Below are 22,091 nucleotides of genomic sequence, written 5' to 3' on the forward strand. Positions count from 1 at the left end.
TAAAATCAGGTTATTTGTTTCTTTGCTGTTTAGTTGTAGGAATTCCTTACATATTTTGTGTGTTAACCCCTTATCAGATATCTGGTTCACAAATATTTTCTCCCATTCTGTAGGTTGCCTTTTCACTCTGTTGACTATTTCCTTTGCTGTGAGGAAACTTTTTAGTTTGGTGAAGTCCCACTTATCTATTTTTGCTTTTGTTGCCTGTGCTTTTGGTGTCATTTCCAAGAAATCATTGTCAAGACCAATGTTACAATGCTTGTCTCTTATTTTTCTTCTAGGAGTTTTATAGTTTCAGGTCTTATGTTTAATTACATCTTTAACCCATTTTGTGTTAATTTTTGTGTATGATGTACGATAAGGGTCCAATTTCATTCTTTCTCATGTGAATTTTTCCCAGTTTTCCCAGCACCATTTGTTGAAAAGACTATCATGTCCCCGTTTTTAGTCTTGAGACTCTTGTTGAAGATCATTTGGCCATATATGCATGGGTTTATTTCTGGGCTCTCTGTTCTGTTCCATTGGTCTATAAGTCTGTCTTTATCCCAGTACCATACTGTTTTGATTCGTGTAGATTTGTAATATGTTTTGAAGTCAGGAAATGCGAGGCCTCCAGTTTTGTTCTTCTTTCTCAAGATTGTTTTGACCATGTGGGGTCTTGTGTAGTTCCATATGAATTTTAGGATTGTTTTTTGTTTCTGCAAAAGATGTCATTCAGATTTTAATAGAGATTGTATTGAATCTGTAGGTCATTTTGGGTAGTATGGACATTTTAACAATATTAAGTGTTCCAATTCATGAACACAGGATGTCTTCCTGTTTATTTCTGTCTTCTTTAGTTTCTTTCAGCAAATTTTGTAGTTATCATTATACAAGTCATTCACCTCCTTGGTTGAGTTTATTCCTAAGTATTTTATACTTTTCGTTGTTACTGTAAATGGGAATTTTTTTCATAATTTCCTCTTCAGATTGTTCACTGTTAGGATAGAAAGAAAACTGATTCTTCTGTTGCTTTTGTATCCTGCAACTTTGCTGAGTTCATTTCTTAGTACTAACAGTTTTTTGTGGAATCTTTAGGGTTTTCTACGTATAAGGTCATGCAATCTGAGCAGAGATGCTTTTACTTCTTCCTTGCTGATTTAGATGCCTTTTGTTTCTTTTTCTTGCTTAATTGCTCTGGCTAGGACTTCCAGTGCTGTGTTGAATAGAAGTGATGAGATTAAGCATCCTTGCCTCAGTCCTAATCTTAGAGGGGAAACTTTCAGGTTTTCATTGTTGAGGATGGTATTAGCAGTGGGCTTTTCATACATGGCCTTCATTATGTTGAGGTAATTTCCCTCTGTTTCTATTTTGCTAAGAACTTTTATCATGAAAGGGTGTTGCTTTTGTCAAATACTTTTTCTCTGTCTATTGAGATGATCCTGTGATTTTTGTTCTTTCTTCTGTTAATCATATTAATTTTCACGTATTGAACCATCTTTGCATCTCAGAGATAAATCCCACTTGGTGATGGTGTGATATCCTTTTAATCTGCTATTGAATTCAGTTTGCTAGTATTTTGTTGAAGATTTTTGTGTCTATATATATTCATGAGGGATACTGGCCTTTGGTTTTCTTTTCTTGTAGTGTCTTTGTCTTGCTTTGTTATCAGGGTAGTGCTGACTCTGTAAAAATGAGTTTGAAAGTGTTCCCTTCTTTCCAATTTTTTGGAAGAGTTGGAGAAAGATTGGTGTTAATTCTTCTTTAAATATTTGGTAGAATTCATCAGTGAATCCTCTGATTCTGGGCTTTTCCTTGTCGGAAGGTTTTTGATTACTAATTCATTCCCCCTACTAGTTTAGATATTTTCAGATTTCCTATTTTTTTTCATGATTCAGTCTTGGTAGATTGTCAGTTTCTAGGAATTTGTCCATTTCATTTATGTTATCCAATTTGTTGGGTATAATTGTTCATAGAAGTCTCTTCTAATCCTTTTTGTTTCTGTGGCATTGATTGTAATGTCTTCTCTTTCTGTTTTTATTTATTTGAGGCTTCTTACTTTTTTTCTTAGTCTAGCTAAAGGTTTGTCAATGTCATCTTTTCAAAAAACCAGTGCTTACCTTCGCTGAATTTTTGTGTTCTCTATTTTATTTCTGCTCTAATCTTTATTATTCCTTCTAAACTTTGAACTTTGTTCTTTTTCTAGTTTCTTTCTTTTTTTTGTCAAGATTGGCACCTGCACTAACATCTATTGCCAATCTTTATTATTTTTCTTCTTTTCCCCAAAGTCCCCCGGTACATAGTTGTATATTCTAGTTGTGAGTGCCTCTGGTTGTACTATGTGGGATGCCACCTCAACATGACCTGATGAGTGGTGCCATGTCCGCACCCAGTCCGAACCAGCGAAACCCTGGGCTGATGAAGCAGAGCTCACGAACTTAACCACTTGGCCACGGGGCAGGCTCCTTTTTCTAGTTTCTTGAGGTGTAAAGTTAGGTTCTTAATATTTGAGATGCTTCTTTCTTAATGAAGGTGTTTACCACTTTAGACTTCCCTGTTAGTGATACTTTTGCTGCATCCCATATGTTTTATGTTGCATTTTCATTTTCATATGTCTCAAGATATTTTCTGATTTCCCTTTTGATTCTTTATTGACTCATTTGTTGTTTAGGAGTGTGTTATTTAATTTCCACATATTTGTGACTTGTCCAGTTTTCCTTCTGCTATTGATTTCTAGTTTCATTCCATTTTGGTTGGAAAAGATACTTGGTATGATTTCAGTCTTCTTAAATTTGTTAAGGCTTATTTTGTAAGCTAACACAGGATCTATCCTGGAGAAGGTTCCATGTGCACTTAAGAAAAATGTGTATTCTACTGCTGTTGAGTGGCATGTTCTGTGTATGTCTGTTAGGTCCATTTGGTTTATAGTGATGTTCGTGCCTTCTGTTTCCTTATTGCTCTTCTGTCTGGATGTTCAATCTATTATTGAAAGTGGGGTATAATTGTTATGTCTTCCTGGTGAATTGACCCTTTTATCATTATATAATACTCTTCTTTGTCTCTTGTGACAGTTTCTGACAAAGTCTATTTCGTCTGGTATAGGTATGGTCACCCTTACTCTCTTTTGGTTATCATTTTCATGGAAAATCTTTTTCTGTCCGTTCTTTTCAGTCTGTGTATCACCGTAAATATAGAGTAGTTTCTTGTAAAGAGCATGTTGTTGAATTTTTTTTTATTCATTCATTCATTCATTTTGTTCATTAATTCATCCACTTTGTATCTTTTGACTGGGGAGCTTAATCTATTTACATTTAAGGTAAATTACTGATAGGAAAGAACTTTACTATTACTATTTTGTTAATTGTTTTCTGTTTGTCTTGTAGCTTTTTTGTCACTCGTTTGCTCTCTTGCCATCTTTGTTTTTGCTGATTTTTTGGTAATGATATGTTTTTTACTTCTCTTTTTATTTTGTATATCTTCTATAGTTTTTTTTTTTGTGGTTTCCGGAAGGCTTATATAAAACATCTTATAGTTATAACAGTCTATGTCAAGCTGATAACAACTTAACTTCAAGTGCATATCAAAACTCTAGTCTTTTACTTCTCCTCACACACATATTTTATGTTATTGATGTCACAAATTGCATCTTTTAAATTTTGCATCCATTAAGATATTTTTGTAGTTATAGTTATTTTTTGTATTCTTTTGTTTTAAATTCTGTATCAGCATTAAGAATGATTTATGCATCACCATTACAGTTCAATAGTATTCTGTCTTTGTCTATACATTTACCTTTACCAGTGAAATTTACACATTCCTGTGCTTTTTTGTTGCTCTCTAGCATCCTTTCGTTTGAACTTGAAGGACTCCCTTTAGCATTTCTTATAAGACAGGCCAAATGATGATGAACTTCATCAGCTTGTATTTATCTGATAAAGTCCTTGTTTATCCTTGATTTTTGAAGGATAGTTTTTCCAGATATAGCATACTTGGTTGGCAGTTTTTTCTTGCAGCGCTTTGAATATATCATCCCATTCTTTTCTGCCCTGCAAATTTTCTGTCGAGAAATCTGCTTATAGTGTTACGGGGCTTTCCTTCTATGTGACAAGTCCATTTTCTCTTGCTGCTTTCAAAGTTCTCTTTGTCTTTGACTTTTGACAATTTGATTATATATATCTTGGTGTGGGACTTCTTTACATTCATCCTAATTGGACCTTTTTGGGCTTCTTGAATCTGGATGTCCATTTTCTTCCCCAGATTTGGGACGTTTTCAGCCATTATTTCTTCCAATAAACTCTCTGCCTCTTTCTCTCTTCTACTTCTGGACCTTGGGTGTATATTAGCCTCCCTGATGGTTGTCCATAAATCCTTGGTATATTTTCACTCTATTTTTTTTGTTTGTTTCTCTGACTGGATAATTTCAAGTGTCTTGTCTTTGAGTTCCCTGATTCTTTCTGCTGCTTGATCAGGTCTGCTGTTGAATCTCTCTGAATTCCAGTACAGTTATTATATTCTTCAGCTCTAAAGTTTCTGTTTGGTTCTTTTTTATATGTTCTATCTCTTTGTTAATCTCTTTTTGTTGATGCATTGTTTTCCTGAGCTCATTGATCATATTTACGGTTTTGAATTCTTTGAGGTAATTCATATACCTTTTTTTCTCTAGTGTTTACCTCTGGAGATTTATTCTGTTTCTTTGATTGAGCCATGCTTTCCTGGTCCTTTGAGTGCCTTGTAACTTTGTGTTTCCATCTGTTCATTTGAAAAAACAGCCACCTCTCTCAGTCTTAACAAACTGGCTATGTACAGGCTAAGACTTTCACCAGTCAGCCCAGCTTGAGATTCTCTGGGCCTCTCAAACCTTTTCTGTGGGTTCATCTTCTCTGGAGTTGTGTATGTGAGTTTCCAATTAGATGGATTTGCCAGTTTCTTTTTTCAGGAGCTTGTAATCTCTTGCTGTTTCTGGTGTCTGTCTGAAGTACTGCAGGTTTTCTGCAGCTACTGCAAACCTCCTAGGTCTCTTTTATGCTCAGTGGTCCCAAGGCTGAGTATGCTGCATCCTGTCAGTGCTCTGATTTGGGTGAGACAGAAACCAGTCCTTTGGGTAGTCCCCCAAAAAGCCAGAGTATTGAACATATGCTCTACTCTTCTCTGTTAGAGAGAGGCCACCAGGCTGTATCAGCCTCTGTTTTCTGTACCATGGGTCCCCTGGAGCAGAAGCAAGCTGTCCAGCTCACTTTTGTTCTTAACGTCCCCTGGGCATCTACAGTGTGCCAGGTTCCATCAGTCCTCTGAGATAGGCAAGACAGAAACCAGTCCCCTGGATGACACCCCCAAAACCCAGAACATTAGATGCACGTTCCAACTGTTTCCCTCCCCAGGGGGAAGTTGGGGGCTGGGAGATTTCTCCTGATGACACTGTGCTGAACTGTGGAGGACTATGGCAAATGAGTGCCATGAATTTTCCTACTAGCTTCCATGTGGCTGCTTTCACGCTCACTTGGAGTTCAGGAGCCTCTTAACTTGTTTCTGGATTTCTCACTAAGGGAATTGACCTGTGCATCATTGAAGCAGTATCTCTATTGGGCGAGGAGGGTCTGGGGCTTCCTATTTCACCATCTTGCTGATGTCACCCCACTTGAGGCTGTGGGTTTTAAAGCCATGAGCAAGTCACGTAAGGTTCTTATAATTATAGAAACAATAAATAAGTAAACTAATAAACACAAAGGGTAATTTCAAATAATTCTAAGTGTTTTGAAAAAATAATATTGGTTATGTGATAGTCACTGCCTGCACTAATTAAATTGGCAGATCAAGGAATTCAGATATTTTAGCCTGGATCTGAAAAAATAATAAGTGGTCAGCTATGCACAGACATGTGAATAACTGGGGAAGGCATTTCAGGTAGAGAGGAGACCGAGTGTAAAGGTCCAGAGGCAGGCACATTCTTGTCAGGGAGGCCACCTGGTTAGAAGGGATGAATGAAGGGGGAATTTATATGAAAAAATGCTAGAGAAACAACAGGGGCCCAGATACTGTAGGGCCATAGGGCCTTGTAAATAAGCATAAGGGATCTTGGATTTTACTTGTAGTGAGTTGCAGGATCATGAAAGGACTTTGAGCAGAGCAGGGACATGCTGTGACCCATAACTTAAAGGAATTATTGTGGTTGCCCTGTGAGGAATAGAGTGAGGGTGGACAAGGTTGGGAATCCATTCCAAGAACCCAGAGGAGAGATGGTGGTGGCCTGGATGAGAACAGACGCCGAGGATGTGATGAGATGTGGTCAAATAGGATATTTTGAAAGTAAAGCTAGCAGGATTTGATGTGAGGTGTGAAAGAAGTCAAGGATGATTCGTAAGTTTTGGGCCTGAAGAACTGGAAAAATAAAGTAGCCAATTAATGAGATGGGAAAAACTCAGGTGGAGCTGGTTTCAGCTCAGGAGGTCAGTTGGCTGATGATTGGTTTGAGTTGCTGTTCAGACATCCAAGCAAGGGAGCAGTGCAGGATGAAGAAGACGCTTGGGAGTTATAAGCCTATTGATGATACTTAAAGCCTTGAGTTTAAATGAAATCACCTGGGAGTGTGGCTGGAGGGAGAACAGAACCATGGGCTCAGAGACGAGGGGAATGAGACAGCAGTCAGGGACATTGGAGGAAAGCTAGAGAGTGTGGTGTTCCATGAGCCAAGTGAAGACATGTTGCAAGATGGGAGAAATTCGTTGTGTCAAATGGTATTGCAAAGTCTTACTCTCTTTACCATGACCAATAATATGCAATTAGGACTCTATTCTATCAGTTTATGATAGTGATTTTATGTGAACTTAGAAATCAGTAAGTACAAAATGTGCCACAAATAATTCTTGAGCAGTTAGCATTACACTAGATTTATGGGCCGTATGTGACACAAACATATAAGACAATGCCTGATGAGCATCTGGGATACGTTATATGCGGATAAAATAAACAAGATGTTCACCCAGCTTCAAGCTTATGAATGGATTCTTTTTTAAAAAATTCATTTATAACTGTATTTATTGTTTGGAACTTGCAAAGTGTTTTCATATAGAAATAATATTGTAAATGATGTCCGAAGCTAGACAACCAAAGCTGTAATACAGCTAAACTATAACACCAAGACCTGAGGCTGGTTTGCCGGATTATTTTATTATTGTTTTTACTTGTTTTGACCTAGTGGTCCATTTAGGCTTTCTATGCCTCAGCTTTTTTGGAAGATAAATAAAATTTATCTGATTCCTATTAAGTGATTCCATGTCGATAATGGTCAGAGGGTTATTTTTGTGAGATGCCGCAGCACCTTGGGTCTTGCACTGCTGGTGCCAGATAGTTACTCAAGGGCGGGTTGCTGTCTAGAGGACACCCAATAGATGCACAGCAGGTGATTAAAAATGAAAAAGTGAGTGAGGTCCAAGTGCATTCGGTAATCTCCTGATGCCAACCCTCTTCTCCCTCCATGCCTCCTCTAGACTCTCAAGAGAGTGCATGTTGCTTTGCTGTGACTTTTCATTTCTCTCTGTCCCCACCCAATTTCAACATATGCTGCTTGTTCCACCAGCCTGAACACTTCCTTGGTTTGAGGGAGTTTTGAGAGCAGGAGAAGTGAAGGTCACTAAGGATGTTTGGCCCAACTGATACCTTTCCAAGCATTAGACCCATCCTTTACTCAAGGCTGCCCTGGCGGTGGCATCTTCTTATTCTAGGCTTCTGAGCAGAGAGGACCCTCCGGTCTCATACTGATTATGTGGATTTTGGGGCATCTTACCTTTCTTAGATTGCTGTGCTCTGAAATGCTCCTGGGACTGGTGTCTTTGTGTGAATGAAGATGAAGAGTACAGCATATGTTAATGATTAATGTAGAAAACATGAGGAAAGATGTCAGGCTTGTTTCCAGTGCTGATGGCTGTAGCGTGACACTCTTAAGTCAGTCTGAGAAGTGCCCGAGAGAAGGGTTTAATTGCATTTTTGTGCAGTAACTATTGGACAGGTGTCAGGGATCGCTCTGACACTCCAGTTGGCTTGAAAAGGTATAAGAAATTCTATCAGGGACCTGTTTTCAACAAAATGCATTTCAACCAATTCAATATTTGCTATAACTGGTGAGTGAATGGGTGTGTAATTGAGAAAGACAGGGGAAACTTGGAGAAAAGCTAAGAAGCAAAGACAGGATAAGTATGAATCACTACATTTTGTGAAGTTATTCATGTCCTATTTTTGCTGTCTTGATTTTGTGACATTGAGCCAAGAAATATAAACATATTATGCAGTTTTGCAAGACTTCCTTTTCTCTGCATAATGTTAGTATGTCATTAGGAAACTTACTCTGCAGTGTATTAGGAAATTTTACCTGGAACCTGAAAGCACAGAAATTGCTTATTAATGGCAATGAGTCAACTCAGTTGAAGTGAGAAATACAGAAATTTTATGAGGCCTGAAATAGAGCAACTATCAGAATATTATTGGAATGTTTTAGTGTTGTGATATTTTGCCTTAACTGATGACTGATTTGGGTTGTGGGAAGTTTGATTTATTCAAATACAAATTGGGTTAACTGGTCACTTTGTCATTTGTGCGTGCATGTACAGAGTCTCAGATTTTCGATCCTTATGATCTTTTAGTTACATATTCAGGAAGGGCAGGAAAAAGTTTATTTGTTTTTAAAACCTATAACTAAAAGAAAAAGATTGCCTTTCTGTGGAAACTTGATAAATTTCCCTAACGTTTCCCCCTGTGATTGTGTTTATATAGGTATAAAGACTTTTTTGTTTAAACTTGTATGTGTTATGGAAATACAGGCTTAAGTGTATTGGAAAATCAAATGAGTAGAGATCAGGGACATTCTACTGAAAGAAGCCAAGAGAATCTCCAAATTTGGGAATTCTGTGGATGCACGTAATTGACAGAGTGAAACTCCCTTTGTTCCATTTTGGACTATTTTTTTCTCATCAGTTTAGAACTTCAGGCCTTAAAAACTGCATGAATAAATGTTGGTTAGTGTGGTATGCCTTAGGCAAAATGGTATAAAAATATTGTCTTGCTTGCTGTATCTCCTTGATCTCAGTCTTCTGCCTACTCAAATCCTATTTTAAGGACAAGCTCTTTTAAAAGAACTTCCTAGATAGAGTGAGTATAACTTGTGTTAAGTTCCTATCTTACTCTTTTAGAACATTCTCTTCTTTGTTATCTATACAACCTTTACCTTTTCCCCTCTACTTGTCCTTTTGTTTCTTTCTGACTTCTCATTCTATCTTCTTCTCTCTCCATATTTTCCTTTTCCTTATTAATCTTCCTTCCCCTGATTATGCTGAGATAAGGTGGAAGGGGGCCAGAAGGATAGAGGTGAATTTTCTGATAGAATATTAATGTACCATACAATAATATGAAATCTAGTAAAATTCATGGAAAAATGCACAGTTGGGGAAATTCAGTATGCTTGCTTCATATGTATTTTTCTGGCTCCTTCGGAGATGCAAGGACCCCAGGGTCTTGACCATGTTTTATCCTTTCTATACCACAGTGTCATTTTGCACAGGTCTCAAAGAGTAACAGAATTGCAGTGTTTCAGGTTCAGCCCTTGTCTGATATATAAATCATCTCTCTAGCAACTTTGAAAATAGTCACTTGAATTTGGATACCATCATACAAATTCATTCAATGATAGAGGAATGGTTATGTAAACTGTTTTATGTGTAGCTACTCAGTGAGATATTGATAACTTATGAAGTGAGATATTGATGACTTCAAAATGTTTGGAACATGCTTATGTTATGAAAGTAGCTGAAAGCAGATTTAATGATTATAACTGTTAACCAAAAGTTGAATATATGCATGTTGCAAAAAACTGTTTTAGGGACTGTGATTTTTTTATTCTTATTTTTCCAAATGTCCAGTAATATGCATATTACTTTTGTGATTAAAAAAACCTTCCAAGGGCTGGCCTGGTGGCATAATGGTTAAGTTCGTGTGTTCCGCTTTGGTGGCCCAGAGTTCGCTGGTTTGGATCCCGGGTGCAGACCTACTCCACTCCTCAGCCATGCCGTGGCAGCATCCCGCATACAAAATAGAGGAAGACTGGCACAGATGTTAGCTCAGGGACAATCTTCCTCAAGCAAAAAGAGGAAGATTGGCAAGAGAAGTTAGCTTGTGGCCAATCTTCCTCACATACACACACAAAATCTTCCAAAGTGGTTATAACCAGGGGAGATGACCCTAATATCCAGCAGCTTGCCTCTTGCTTTGGGCCTGTTGATGACATCCACATCCAACTCTCTGTTGTTCCCTGCTTTGGGTTTTAAGCTTTCGTTTCTACTAATAGGAAATAAATTTACACTTTCAAAAGAGCAAGAAAAAAGCTGCACACTTCATCAGTCTGTATAAAAATAGCTTTGACATGCAGTTGCATAATCCCTAAATAGAAGGAAAGACATGAGAAGGTAAGTGAGGTGTTTACTTTTAGAGGTGCTCTCTAAAGTCTGGGGTGTGGAAACTGCTTCCTGTAGGAAATACTGTCTTTTTAAATTATAAGAATTAAGATTTTGTCTTTTTAAAAGAGGATGCTTCTTTATGAGAAGTTTCTAATTAACATGTGGTTGAACTTAGGTCGTGCATTGCTTGGAAACACATTCCAGGATTTGAAAGCCTTTTTAAGAAAACACGAAATGTGTTTTGATTCGAATTGTTTCCAACAAAAACAAAAGATTGAAAACATGATTGCCTATTACCTTTCTCACTTAAAAGATGCACTCTAGGAGAACTTTAAAAACGTTCTTCTTTACCAGATTCTAAATATAGAATGATTTAATGATCTGTGTTCTGTATAAAATATGCAAATGTACTTCTTCATCTTTTTTGTCCACATGAAGTCAGAAACATACTATCTAAAAAGAAAAAGATTATTGATGTTAGATTTAGAAAATCTAACCTTTGTCAATACTTAAAAAGTTCATTTAATTGTGGGATGTAATTTTCGGATTTCTTTTTCTTTTTTGAATTTATATAGATGCCTCTCTTTTTCCTAGACAAAAAAACAAAACAAGTGCCATCTCCATATAGCTATAGAATAGCTGAAAAACTAAGTTATGTGTAATACATGTCAAGTTCATTTATCAGACTGGAGACTAGAATGTGTATTAGTGTGGAATAATTTGATATCAAATGATGAATATATAAATTTACTTCTACTAAATCTAGTCATCTTAAATATAAACAATATCCCTTGATTTCTTGGATATATATAAAAGTTGGACACAATGTGAATTTCCAATAAAGATTCAACAGTCAGTCCATTTTTTCCCAGAATAGCATTCTCAGCCATATAGAGTTTAACTTAAACTAACAAATATACATCCTTCACAGTAGAATTGTAAGCAAGACCATCATAGACTGATTTGTTATTAACAGTTTCCTCCTTATGGGAATTAGTTTTAATACTGCGCTAATAAATATCACAGTGCAATGAAATTTAGCATGTTATTACACACTGTTTATCAAATGTAAGTATCAGTGTTTTGGATGCTACTATGAAATTGTAATTTTGTAGACCAAAAAATACTTGGATATTGACAATTTCATATGGTTCAAACTAGTATTATCATTAGTTGAGTGCTGCTTCTGGAATATTCTTGTGGAGCAATATGCTAATACAGTGTGGTTTTCCAGAAGTCGTTTGCTCCCTTGGCAGATTATCAACAGTCCCAAGTGGTACTGTGCCAGAAGTATTATCTCGTTCAAGGAGCCAACAGCATTACTTTAGTTGCTAGAATACCATGAAAGGATAAAAAGTTGAAGAAGGTGGATTTGGTTTCTGGTTTTCCCGATGGTACAACAGGTGTGCCATGGGGTGGTTTTGTATATAAGTTTGCAATAAAGCCCTGTAGTGCCGTTTCTTGGCGGAACCTAATTTGATATGTGTAATGGCCCAAAGAAGCAGCCTGAGTAATTAAGACTGCTACATGTCCCACTGACATAGAGGAGAAGCTTGTCATGCAAATGATGTTTATAAATAATATTTCAGACAGATATGGCTAATAAAGTTCAGAAAATACTTAGGAAATGGATGAGCAAATGTGACTCCTCATTGATTCATGCCCGTCGAGGTTGCCTAGGCTCCACCAGTAAATATATGTAATTTCCTGCCTTGTAAGAGGAAAGGCCACCGTGAGAGACTCTCTGGTTTTATTATCAGGACCTTTACAACAGTTCACATTATCTGGCATTGAGTGATCATAGTGTTGACACACAGCCAGAGGTTAAGAATGAGATGTGTAAGGATCTTGCAGCCTTTGGCAATAGTACTCACACATGACTGCATATTATTGATGGATGTGATCATTTTTGTGGTGTAACAATAAATAGTAATGATACCTACTATTATATCTTCTCACAAAGTCCTTTGGCAATGAGAGCATCATTTATTATTTTGCTCTCCTCATTATGCATTCTTCAAGTCTTTCAAGATAATCTTGCTTACATCGTTGAAGTGATCAAAGGCAGTGTTGTGAATGTGTGATTTGATTCCTTCCCTGAAGACTAGCCTCCACTCAGGATGAAACTAGTTCCCCCACAAGGAAATAGTGACAAACAAAGATATACAACTGTACCTTATGGAAATTTGGCAAGAGGACACTTATGTTACTCTTTGAGGAACGGTGGAATTATACAGGTGTCAGAATAATTATAACTGGATTTGCCCATTATATCAGTTTATTGGGAATAATGTCCTTTTTCAAAGGAAAAAAATAATCTTAAATATCCAGTTAAAAGTTGTCACTGAAGTGGGGGGCCGGCCCGGTGGCGCAGCGGTTAAGTTCGCACGTTCCGCTTCTCGGCGGCCCGGGGTTCGCTGGTTCGGATCCCGGGTGCGGACATGGCACTGCTTGGCAGCCATGCTGTGGTAGGCGTCCCACGTATAAAAACTAGAGGAAGATGGGCACGGATGTTAGCTCAGAGCCAGGCTTCCTCAGCAAAAAGAGGAGGACTGGCAGTAGTTAGCTGAGGGCTAATCTTCCTCCCAAAAAAAAAAAAAAAAAAAAGTTGTCACTGAGGCAGCTGTACATACATCACTGGTGTAACCTCATTAGTTGTGAATACCTTGTACCTGCAGTTCAGAGTTTTTATATCACTTAAAAATTTCAGATTATTAATGTGACTCTACTTTAGGATTATAGGTATAATAGCATATTTTAATGAAATCCTGATTATGATATTAACAGTAAAGGAATTTGTGGAAAGCATTCAGAACATTCTGTATTGTTTTGATGAACACAAGCATCTGAGCATCAGATTAAAGGAAAAAAAAGTGAAATCAGAACTTCTGGTGTCGCTTGTATTTTAAGATCCATAATATAACCTCCTCTGAAAACAATACATTCTTCAAGCCTTCCCTGGGGTTTAATTTCCAATATCTTTTCCTTCAACGAAAAAATAGCTAGTCAGTTTCTTTATAACATGTGGAAAAAGCTGTTCCTGGGGATTGGACTCATGGGAACATTTTCATGATTGTCAGTTGAATTCCAAGGCTGTGCTAGTCCCATATGATTACAGATAAGTGTGTCTTAGCAATGTTTGGTGTTAAAGCTGCATATAGTTCCAAAATGCCAGATGACATTGAAACGTCAATTTCTGACAATTCAAGAATGTGCAAATTCACAGTAGAACTCAGTGAACTTTGATTATAAAGCCATCATTGTCATGGAAACTAAAATTTTTCATAATTACATTTATAGGTAATTACCTTTATCATCTCTAAGAGTATAAGCCTCTTAGAACTCTATTTCTTTCTTTCTTTTTTTTGCTGAAGAAGATTTTCCCTGAGCTAACATCTGTGCCAATCTTCCTCTATTTTTTGTTTTTAGTATGTGGGCTGCCAGCACAGCACAGCTGCTAACAGAGTGGTGTAGGTCTGCAGCCAGGAACTGAAGCTGGGCTGCTGAAGTGGAGTGTGCTGAACTTAACCACTAGGCCACCGGGGCTGGCCCAGAGCTCTATTTCTTAAGTTTAAGCCCATACTCTTGACTAGAAGCATGTATTCAACTTTCTTTACTTAATAATGTACATTATGTGTTTCTCTATAAACTGATGGGCAAAATTGACTGTGAATCCAATCAAAATTATCTTATGCTATTTCTGTTGTAGATTTTAGGTTTGGAGTCCCTTCCTTAAGCAATACTTCAGGTAATCGTATTTTAGGATTAAATGCATAAGATCTCACATTCTCTTTACCCTAACCTAAGCAATTCAACTTATTCATAAGTCATCAGTATGATTTGATGTTCCAGAAAAGTTGCCTTCAATCGAAAAGTGGATTTTTATTATTTATGAAGTGATTGTTACTTTAGACACATAATGTGGCACTTACAGAAACAGCTCTCACGAAGGCGTTTGTTAAGTGCTCTCATGGCCTGAATTGATGTTGAAATTGCAAAGACTCTCAGATCTATGTCAGTGCACTTGCTAAGGGCATCCAATTTCCTGTAGATGTTGACCAAGAGACCTTGTACAAAAATATAAAATAAATTTACAGGAATACTCTAGAGAAAGGCCCTCATGGTAGACTCATTCTCATAGTGGTTTGACATACTCCTAGTTCCATCTGAAGCCTCTGTTGCAATAACCACAGCTCTGTGATAGCTATTTACAACCCACACATTGCCAGACATTGCTGTTTCTGATTATAAGTCTATATTTGCTTTTTTTTCTTTTTGCGTTTAAGTAATTTGTGGACCTTACCCAAGTGTCTGGATAACATTGTACGTCATCACTGACAAGCAAAAGAATAGGCTAAAGTGATGATGCTGGCTTGGAAGGCTATATTAAATCAGTTAGCTTGCTTCTAGTCAATAAAATAATTAATTTTACTTAATAGGCTGGAGTCTAAAGATGTGCCTTCTCTTTAGCTTTATGACCCATGATTTTACTTCTCCGTTTGTTACCCACTGCCTGGCACCATAAACAGTTGATAAATATTTTTTGAATCAACGGACGTTTGAAGAAATGTCTGTAAAATATAAAAATAGACTTTGGATGGAATTATAGTCTGTCTAAATCCACTCTCTCCTTTATTTTTGCTGAGAGCATTAGTTTTTCCTGAGAGTTACAAAGCTAGAGATCAGTGAGCCTGTGCTTACCTTTTTGTGTACATCTCTGATTTGTTTATTGGTACCTTAAAATATTTTCCAAAGGCATTTTTAGTTTTTTGAGTTTTATCTGTCCTTTTTGTTTGCTTGCTTTCATCATTGTTTAGTAAGATACCATTTTCTTGCCAACAGTCAATATATTTAACCACAAAACACTAAAACCATTGAGGATTTTATGTAACAAAAAACAAAGAAGTCTGCTCTCATTATTTTTGCTTACCATTGCTCTGGAAATACTGGCCAATCTAATAAGAGATGAAAAATAACAGAACATGGCTGTTGAAAGACGCAGAGATATGATGTCATTATTTGTAAGCTATGAACTTGCTTACTTTGGTTTTTCAGGTAGAAAATAAACTCAAACAAAACAAAAGGAATAGTAAGAGCTCAGTATAGAGCAGTGGTTGTGATCCTAAGATGTGGTCCCAAGACCCTCTCAGAGGTTTGATGAGGTCAACGCTATTTTCTTAGTAGTACTAGATGTTTTGCCTTTTCCGCTCTCATTGTCTCATGAGTGTTCATTGTCTCCCAGAGGCTGTGTGATGCGCTCTCCCAACAGAATGAATGTGGACGCATTTTTTAGAATGTAACTGTTTTCTGTTAAGCCAGACATTTAAGAGATTTGTAGAATTGTGAAACAGTGCTTCCCTTCTCACTAAATATTTGTTTGTTTTGGAAAACATAATTAATTTTCATAAAAGTAGGTTACTTATGTTAACACAGAATAGAATTATTGTTATTTTTAAATGAATTAATCCAAACATTTTGCAAATTAGACATTTAAACAAATGTAGTAAATATCAATGGTTGTAACTCACATATACAAAAGCTCCTTTGAGACTGTAAAGTGGTTTTGAGATAAAAAATTTGAGAATTGCTGGTGCAGAGAATGGACAATATATATTTGTGTATGCAACAGCAATAACCAGTTATAATTTAAAATGGAAAAAAAGTAAAATACACAAGAATATCCTTACAAACCTATTTGAGGTATATAAAAATACTCTATTTCAGGATATTAAAGGGGACTCAGTAAATGGAGAGTCATAGCGTGCTCTTGATGGGAAGTTTCACTATTATGATGTGTTCATTTTCCTTATTTAATTTATAGATTTCACATATATCTCAAAAAAGAAAATATGTTAGACTTTTGGAAATGAAAATTTCTTTAAAATTTAACTAAATGATTCTAAAGCTTATGCAAGAATAGTAGTTTAGTGGGGCTGGGCCTGTGGCATAGTGGTTAAGTTTGGCGCACTCCACTTCAACAGCCCGGGTTTGTGGGTTTGTATCTCAGGTGCAGACCTACACTACTTGTCAGCCATGCTGTGGTGGCAACCCATATATAAAATAGAGGCAGACTGACACAGATGTTAGCACATGGCTAATCTTCCTCAGCGAAAAAAAAAAAAGAGAGAGTAATAGATTAGTAACTGCAAAAAAATATTTTTAAAAGAAGGATAGTCAGAGAGAACTGGCTTATCTGATATTAAGTTTACAATAGACAATCAGATAAAGAGAATCAATTCTCTCAAAACTAGCTCTACTGCATGCTGTACCTATATGTGTGTGTGTGTGTGTGTGTATATGTGTGTGCATTTAGTATATGGTAAAAGAAGCATTAGTGTTCAACTTCACTCACAATCAAGGATATATAAGTGTAAACAACTCTTGTCAGCTCAGTAAAGATAAAATACTAATATTAGAGGTAACAGTATTGCTAAGCATGTGTAAATTGTTGGGGGGCAACTGTAAATTGTAACAACCTTCTTGGATAACTGCTTGCTCCTATACATCAAGTGCTTTAAAATATTCATAATCTTTAATGTGGCAAATTTATTTCTAGTAATCTCTCCTGAGGAATATTCAGAAATGAAAAAATATTTATACACAAATATGTTCACAGCAGCACTTTTTATAATTAGACAGACTTTAGAACAGCATGCATGTCTACAAATGAGGCAATGATTAAGTGAATATGGTAAGGACAGGAAAAAACTGCATATAGAATAATACTAAGTACAAATAGAGAATACGTTTCATATGCTTCATAAATCCAACTATGTAAAAGTATAGCAAAATACCAGGGGCGGATACCTTATGACATTAACAGTAGTTATCCCTGGATTCTGAAATTATGAATAATTTTTATTATTCTCTTTATGCCTTTCTGTATTTCCCTAATTTTTTTTTACAGTGAACATAATATCATTGTTAAAGTCAGTAGAAGCATTACAATCCAATTAACTTTACACACAATTATTGAAGTTTTAATTTATAGATAAAAACAAATCAGACAAAAGAGATTTTATATTGCGTTTCTGCTGTGGATTACCTGCTCTTTTCCATCTGACAGTCACCTCCTTGGATGGTGCCTTCATTTTCACAGGGTAGTTTGTGTCCATTTGCCAGTAAACTATATAACCTTAAGCAAATCACTTTACCTCTCTTGGTCTTTAGTTTTCTTGTCTATCAGGTGAAGTTCCTTCCAATTGTAAAATCTGGAAATTAAGTGATAAAGATTTCTAAAACTATTTTCCCAACAGAAACATCTTTTCCTACAATCTGTGTGTCTCTCTTTTACTGCACATTTTCTCCTAACATATTCTCTTCCATGTTGGGGCTTCTGGACCTCCCCATCTCCTCCCAAACATCTGCTGATTGAAAAAGGATTTAAAATGTCATCTTTCTGTCTGCCCCTCAGTACTACTCATGGTAGCAGCCAGATTCTAGTGTCCCTATATGAATGTCGTTGACTGTCATCTACAGGTCTTTGTCATAGAATTTATAAAAATCAGTGGAGATTCTAAGAATGTAGGTATAAATGGACTGGCTTAAGTGTGATGGTGAATTGCTGTTGCCTTTTCTTCTCATCTTAGCCTGTTTTTTGGACCTTACTGATATATACTCTCTACTGTTACAACTCTCTACTATTACTCTACTCTGTTACTGTTACATATATTGATATATACTCTCTACTGTTACACCTCCCCCAGGCTTAGATGCATGTTTCACATTTGAAATGATTAGCGCTTTGGAAATACTTGTGTTTTTGATGAAGCTATTATATATTAATTGAATTGTAGTTTGCAATCTTGATATTTTTACTCTGTGGTGCTTACTAAAGAACATTGCTATATTTAGTTGTTAATTCAAGTAAGTCATTAAATATGCTAATGGTGATGATAGGAATGCATATTGGTACAATATGCTAAGCTTCATGCCGATCCATTCACTTGATATCAAATAACTTTCTTATAATTGAACCGTTGTTAAATTTTTTAGTATGAAGTTTTAACCTATATTGTACACTTTAAATGGAAGAGCAAACCTTAGAATTGATTCTCTTTGTCTAATTAGTCATTGGGGTGGGATAAATGCTGTTTGATGCCTCCATGTGATTCCTGTGTACTGATGAATTTCTTTTTAAACTTGCAGCAAATAGTGGCAGCAGTAAATGCGGGAATTATCCCTTTAGGAAACACCTCCAATCAAATCAGTCACTGGGATTTGGGAAGTTCCTTCTTCTTTGCTGGCACTGTTATTACAACCATAGGTAGGAGACAACTTATTTCGTTTATTTTGGTACAGTTTGTAAGCTAAAATTCATTTGTTTGAATTTACTTTTTACGGTTGATCAAAATGTTCCACTTAAGTTAGACAACCAGCTTTCAGTAAGTTGACTTTTAAAGGTTTGAACAAAGGAAGGATGGAAATGAATTCGTTATTGTTTCAGAATACTGAGTTAAGTTTAATACGTGTGAAACTCAAGAGCAGTGCGTCGAGTCTTTTGACTAATGGATAGAAGTGTCAAGAACTGGCTTGAAATGATGATTTTTGGGGGGCAAATAGTTTTCAGTTTTTCCTCATCTTTGATTCTTTAGTGTAGAAAGAAAGGATTTGTGTACAATTTTGGCATTCTTTTCATGAAGTTCTCATTCGCTATCACCTTTTTCAATTTGTAAATTTCAACTCTACCGTATACCAGGTTGTTCTCGTTCTTGTATGCTTGTCTCTTATGATTACTCTAGGGTTGCTGCTTTCACACGTTGTTTTTCCAATAGTAAAAATGTATAAAAATTAACACTGAAATGTGAGGATTACAAAAAGAATTAAAGTTTAAGCCTTTGCTGTTTTGCCTTTTAATCACGTTTGTTGTAATGTTAAAAAGGGTTACATAGTGGAACATGGTCTTTTTTGGGGGCTTGACTGTCCTCACACTGAGCACCTTCTAGGCAGCCGAATGGGTACACGTGATGACGTCTCTGCTGGTAGTTATTCAGTGCTCAGGAACTATCCCAAGGATGTAAATACAGACCCCATAGTGAAAGCCCCACTTGCCGGGCTGTGAGGATTCAGAAGGGTTACAGCTGTCTTACTGTAGAGGTGGGTTTGCAGCGTAATTTTCAAGATAGGGAAGGAAATTGTCTCATTATAGTTATGAAGGAATTTCAGGTGGGAGAAAATACATGGTGGAGTGCAAAAGGGAATTCTTCCCTTCCACCTATGTTTGTGATGAGATTTCCTCTCATGGGCCTGATCTCTGATTATGGGGTGTGAATTAAGATTTAAAAGTTTTAGTTTTATTCTTTGATGTCGTTAATAAATTATGAAGAATATAAGGTTTTTAAATCAGTACTTTATATCAAAGTCCTAAATAAGAGAACGTGGTCAGTTTATGGATGAACTCTCACTTAAAATTTCCCTTTGAGAGGAATTTGTAGTGTCCTGTCATTATGTGAATCCGCTGTAATGCCTCTTTGTGCTGGATCACTTGCCAGTGAAATAAATACCTTAGCAAGTTGATTTTTGCCTTTGTTAAGAGGTCAGGGAACTATATTTACTCTTACATTTCCATCAGCTAGGTCAAAAGTTGTGTGGCTGTGAAAATCTGGAAGAATGGTAACCTTGATTTCTAACCATAATAACAGGTTAACTTTGGTGCTTAGACATCTTGGCCATTTCTACTATGGAAATAACTGTTTATTGTGTAAACTACTTAGAGTCTGGAAGGAAAAAAAAGCTCACAGACTGAGTGAGAATGGTTAGTTTCTGCCCAATGAAAACTCAAAAGTCCAAGTTATAACTCATCATGACCACCACTAAATTATTCTGCAAGAGACTTAGTTATTATGCAGACTTGCTGTTGCATCGTATGTTTATAAACAGTCTCATTTTTTGAATCCCAAATTCAGTAAGTTTTGCAGACATATACTTCAACACATGAAAAAAAAAATAAACCATTATTACCAGCCTTACCCCAAATTATAGCCATTAAGCACAGTAGCTGATTATTTAGGTTGTTTAGGGAGCTGACTGACAGCCCAGATCTCCTACTGTTCTATCTCAAGTGTTAGTCTGTGGTGGATTAAGTCATTCTAGATTACCCACATTTACTCCATGGTCTTTTTCTCCCAGGTCAAGGCCATCTCTTCTGACTTTGAACTAGATTATCATCTAGGCCAGGGTAAAAATTTTGGCCTCTTTCGTAAGTGTCTACTTGACCTCCAAATCATAATTCAATAAAATTCAAAGTACAATTATTAATATTGCTAATGATAATAATTGTGTGAGCTTTGAACTGACTTTTAGCAATCATAGAAATTGTAACCTCTAGCACTAGCTGCATTGCATTTAGTCATTTAAAAATAGAACTTGAGGCAGTTTGGGAGAATAAATTGCAGTGACTTATATAGGGTGCCTGGTACAGGCAGTGCTTCATGGAGCTGTATTGGCTGCAGTGGTCCAAGATTTTTTTATTTAGTGTTATCAATTTGTCTAAGAAGACGAAGGGCCCTTCACTATTCATTGGAAATATGCCCAAGGGAAGTTCAGTTATACAAAGTAGAATATTAAAATTTAAGGCCTAATTTTAGAGAATCTCTTCATATGTCTACTCATTGTTTCCAAAATCATACCCTTCCAAACCCTTCACAAATTCCATGCCACGGTCGGCAGACTAAAATCCATTCTTGACTATTCTCTTTCTCTCCTACCTCACTTCCAGTCCATCCGTCAATTCTGTTGGCTCTTCCTTTAAAGTAGATCCATAATTTAACTACTGCTTACCATTCAAACTGCTACCATTTTGGTCCAAGCCAGCATCATCTCAACGTCAGCATGGTTGCAGAAGGAAACCTTCTGCTCAGAATTCTTCTGTGATTTCCAGCTTGGTTAGAGCAAAAACCATAATCCATTGCTTGTCTCACCTAGTAAGAGGCAAGTTCTTTGGGTTTAGGGATTTTTGTGTGTTTGAATCTTTTCTGTATCCTCAATGCCTGACACATAGTGGATGCTTAATAATTATTTTTGGAATTAAAAACAAATAGCCATTCTAAATGGTATGGACTGTGGATTATTGGAAATTATGTAACACTCAATTGATACCTCTTATGCTAAATTGTTAGCTTTTTCAACAGATTTCATTACCAGCTTGTTTGTTTGCTTGTTCATTTATTTATTCAACAAATAATAAAACACTATCACTCTGCTACTGTAAAGATAAAAGATAAATTACTTGAGCCTAATTTGCACACAGACCAGTCAGGCAGGCCAATGGGCAAATAATCATTTACAATATAGTGTGCCAGGTACTATGGGTTAAGAGAATTTAATGGGAATGTATAGCAACGACACTTTACATAGATATTGGGGTGGGAGGGTGGGTAAGGAAAGGGCAAGGGATACTTCCCTTTCCTTAGTAAATGGTGTCCTGGTTGAGACTAGAAAGAGAATTAGGAATTTTCTAGGTGAATAAAGGTGGACAGGTAACATTCTAGGCATTGGGAGTTCATATGGGAAAGATTAGGGGTAAGAGAAAGTATATTCTGTTTGGGAATTGCAAGTTATCTAGAACTGTGGTTTGTAGTTGAAGGGATTCATCCTTAGGACCACGTCAATCGGGAAGTCAATGTAAGTAGCTCTTGGTGAGTCACTGCTGCTTCTGAGACTGCCGGGAGTGTG

General features: G+C 36.6%; 1 protein-coding gene across 7 annotated transcripts in view; it reads left to right on the plus strand.

Moving 5' to 3' along the window:
• Positions 1-22,091, plus strand: part of KCNK2 (potassium two pore domain channel subfamily K member 2) — a 207,860-nt gene that overhangs the window by 97,541 nt on the left and 88,228 nt on the right. For all 7 annotated transcript variants that reach the window (XM_070497506.1, XM_070497505.1, XM_070497508.1 and 4 more), the window contains exon 3: positions 18,567-18,684. In XM_070497506.1, the coding sequence (XP_070353607.1) occupies positions 18,567-18,684 (118 nt within the window). The remainder of the gene's footprint in view (positions 1-18,566; positions 18,685-22,091) is intronic.

The sequence above is a fragment of the Equus asinus genome, chromosome 25 (assembly GCF_041296235.1).
Source record: "Equus asinus isolate D_3611 breed Donkey chromosome 25, EquAss-T2T_v2, whole genome shotgun sequence".
Lineage (NCBI taxonomy): Eukaryota > Metazoa > Chordata > Mammalia > Perissodactyla > Equidae > Equus > Equus asinus.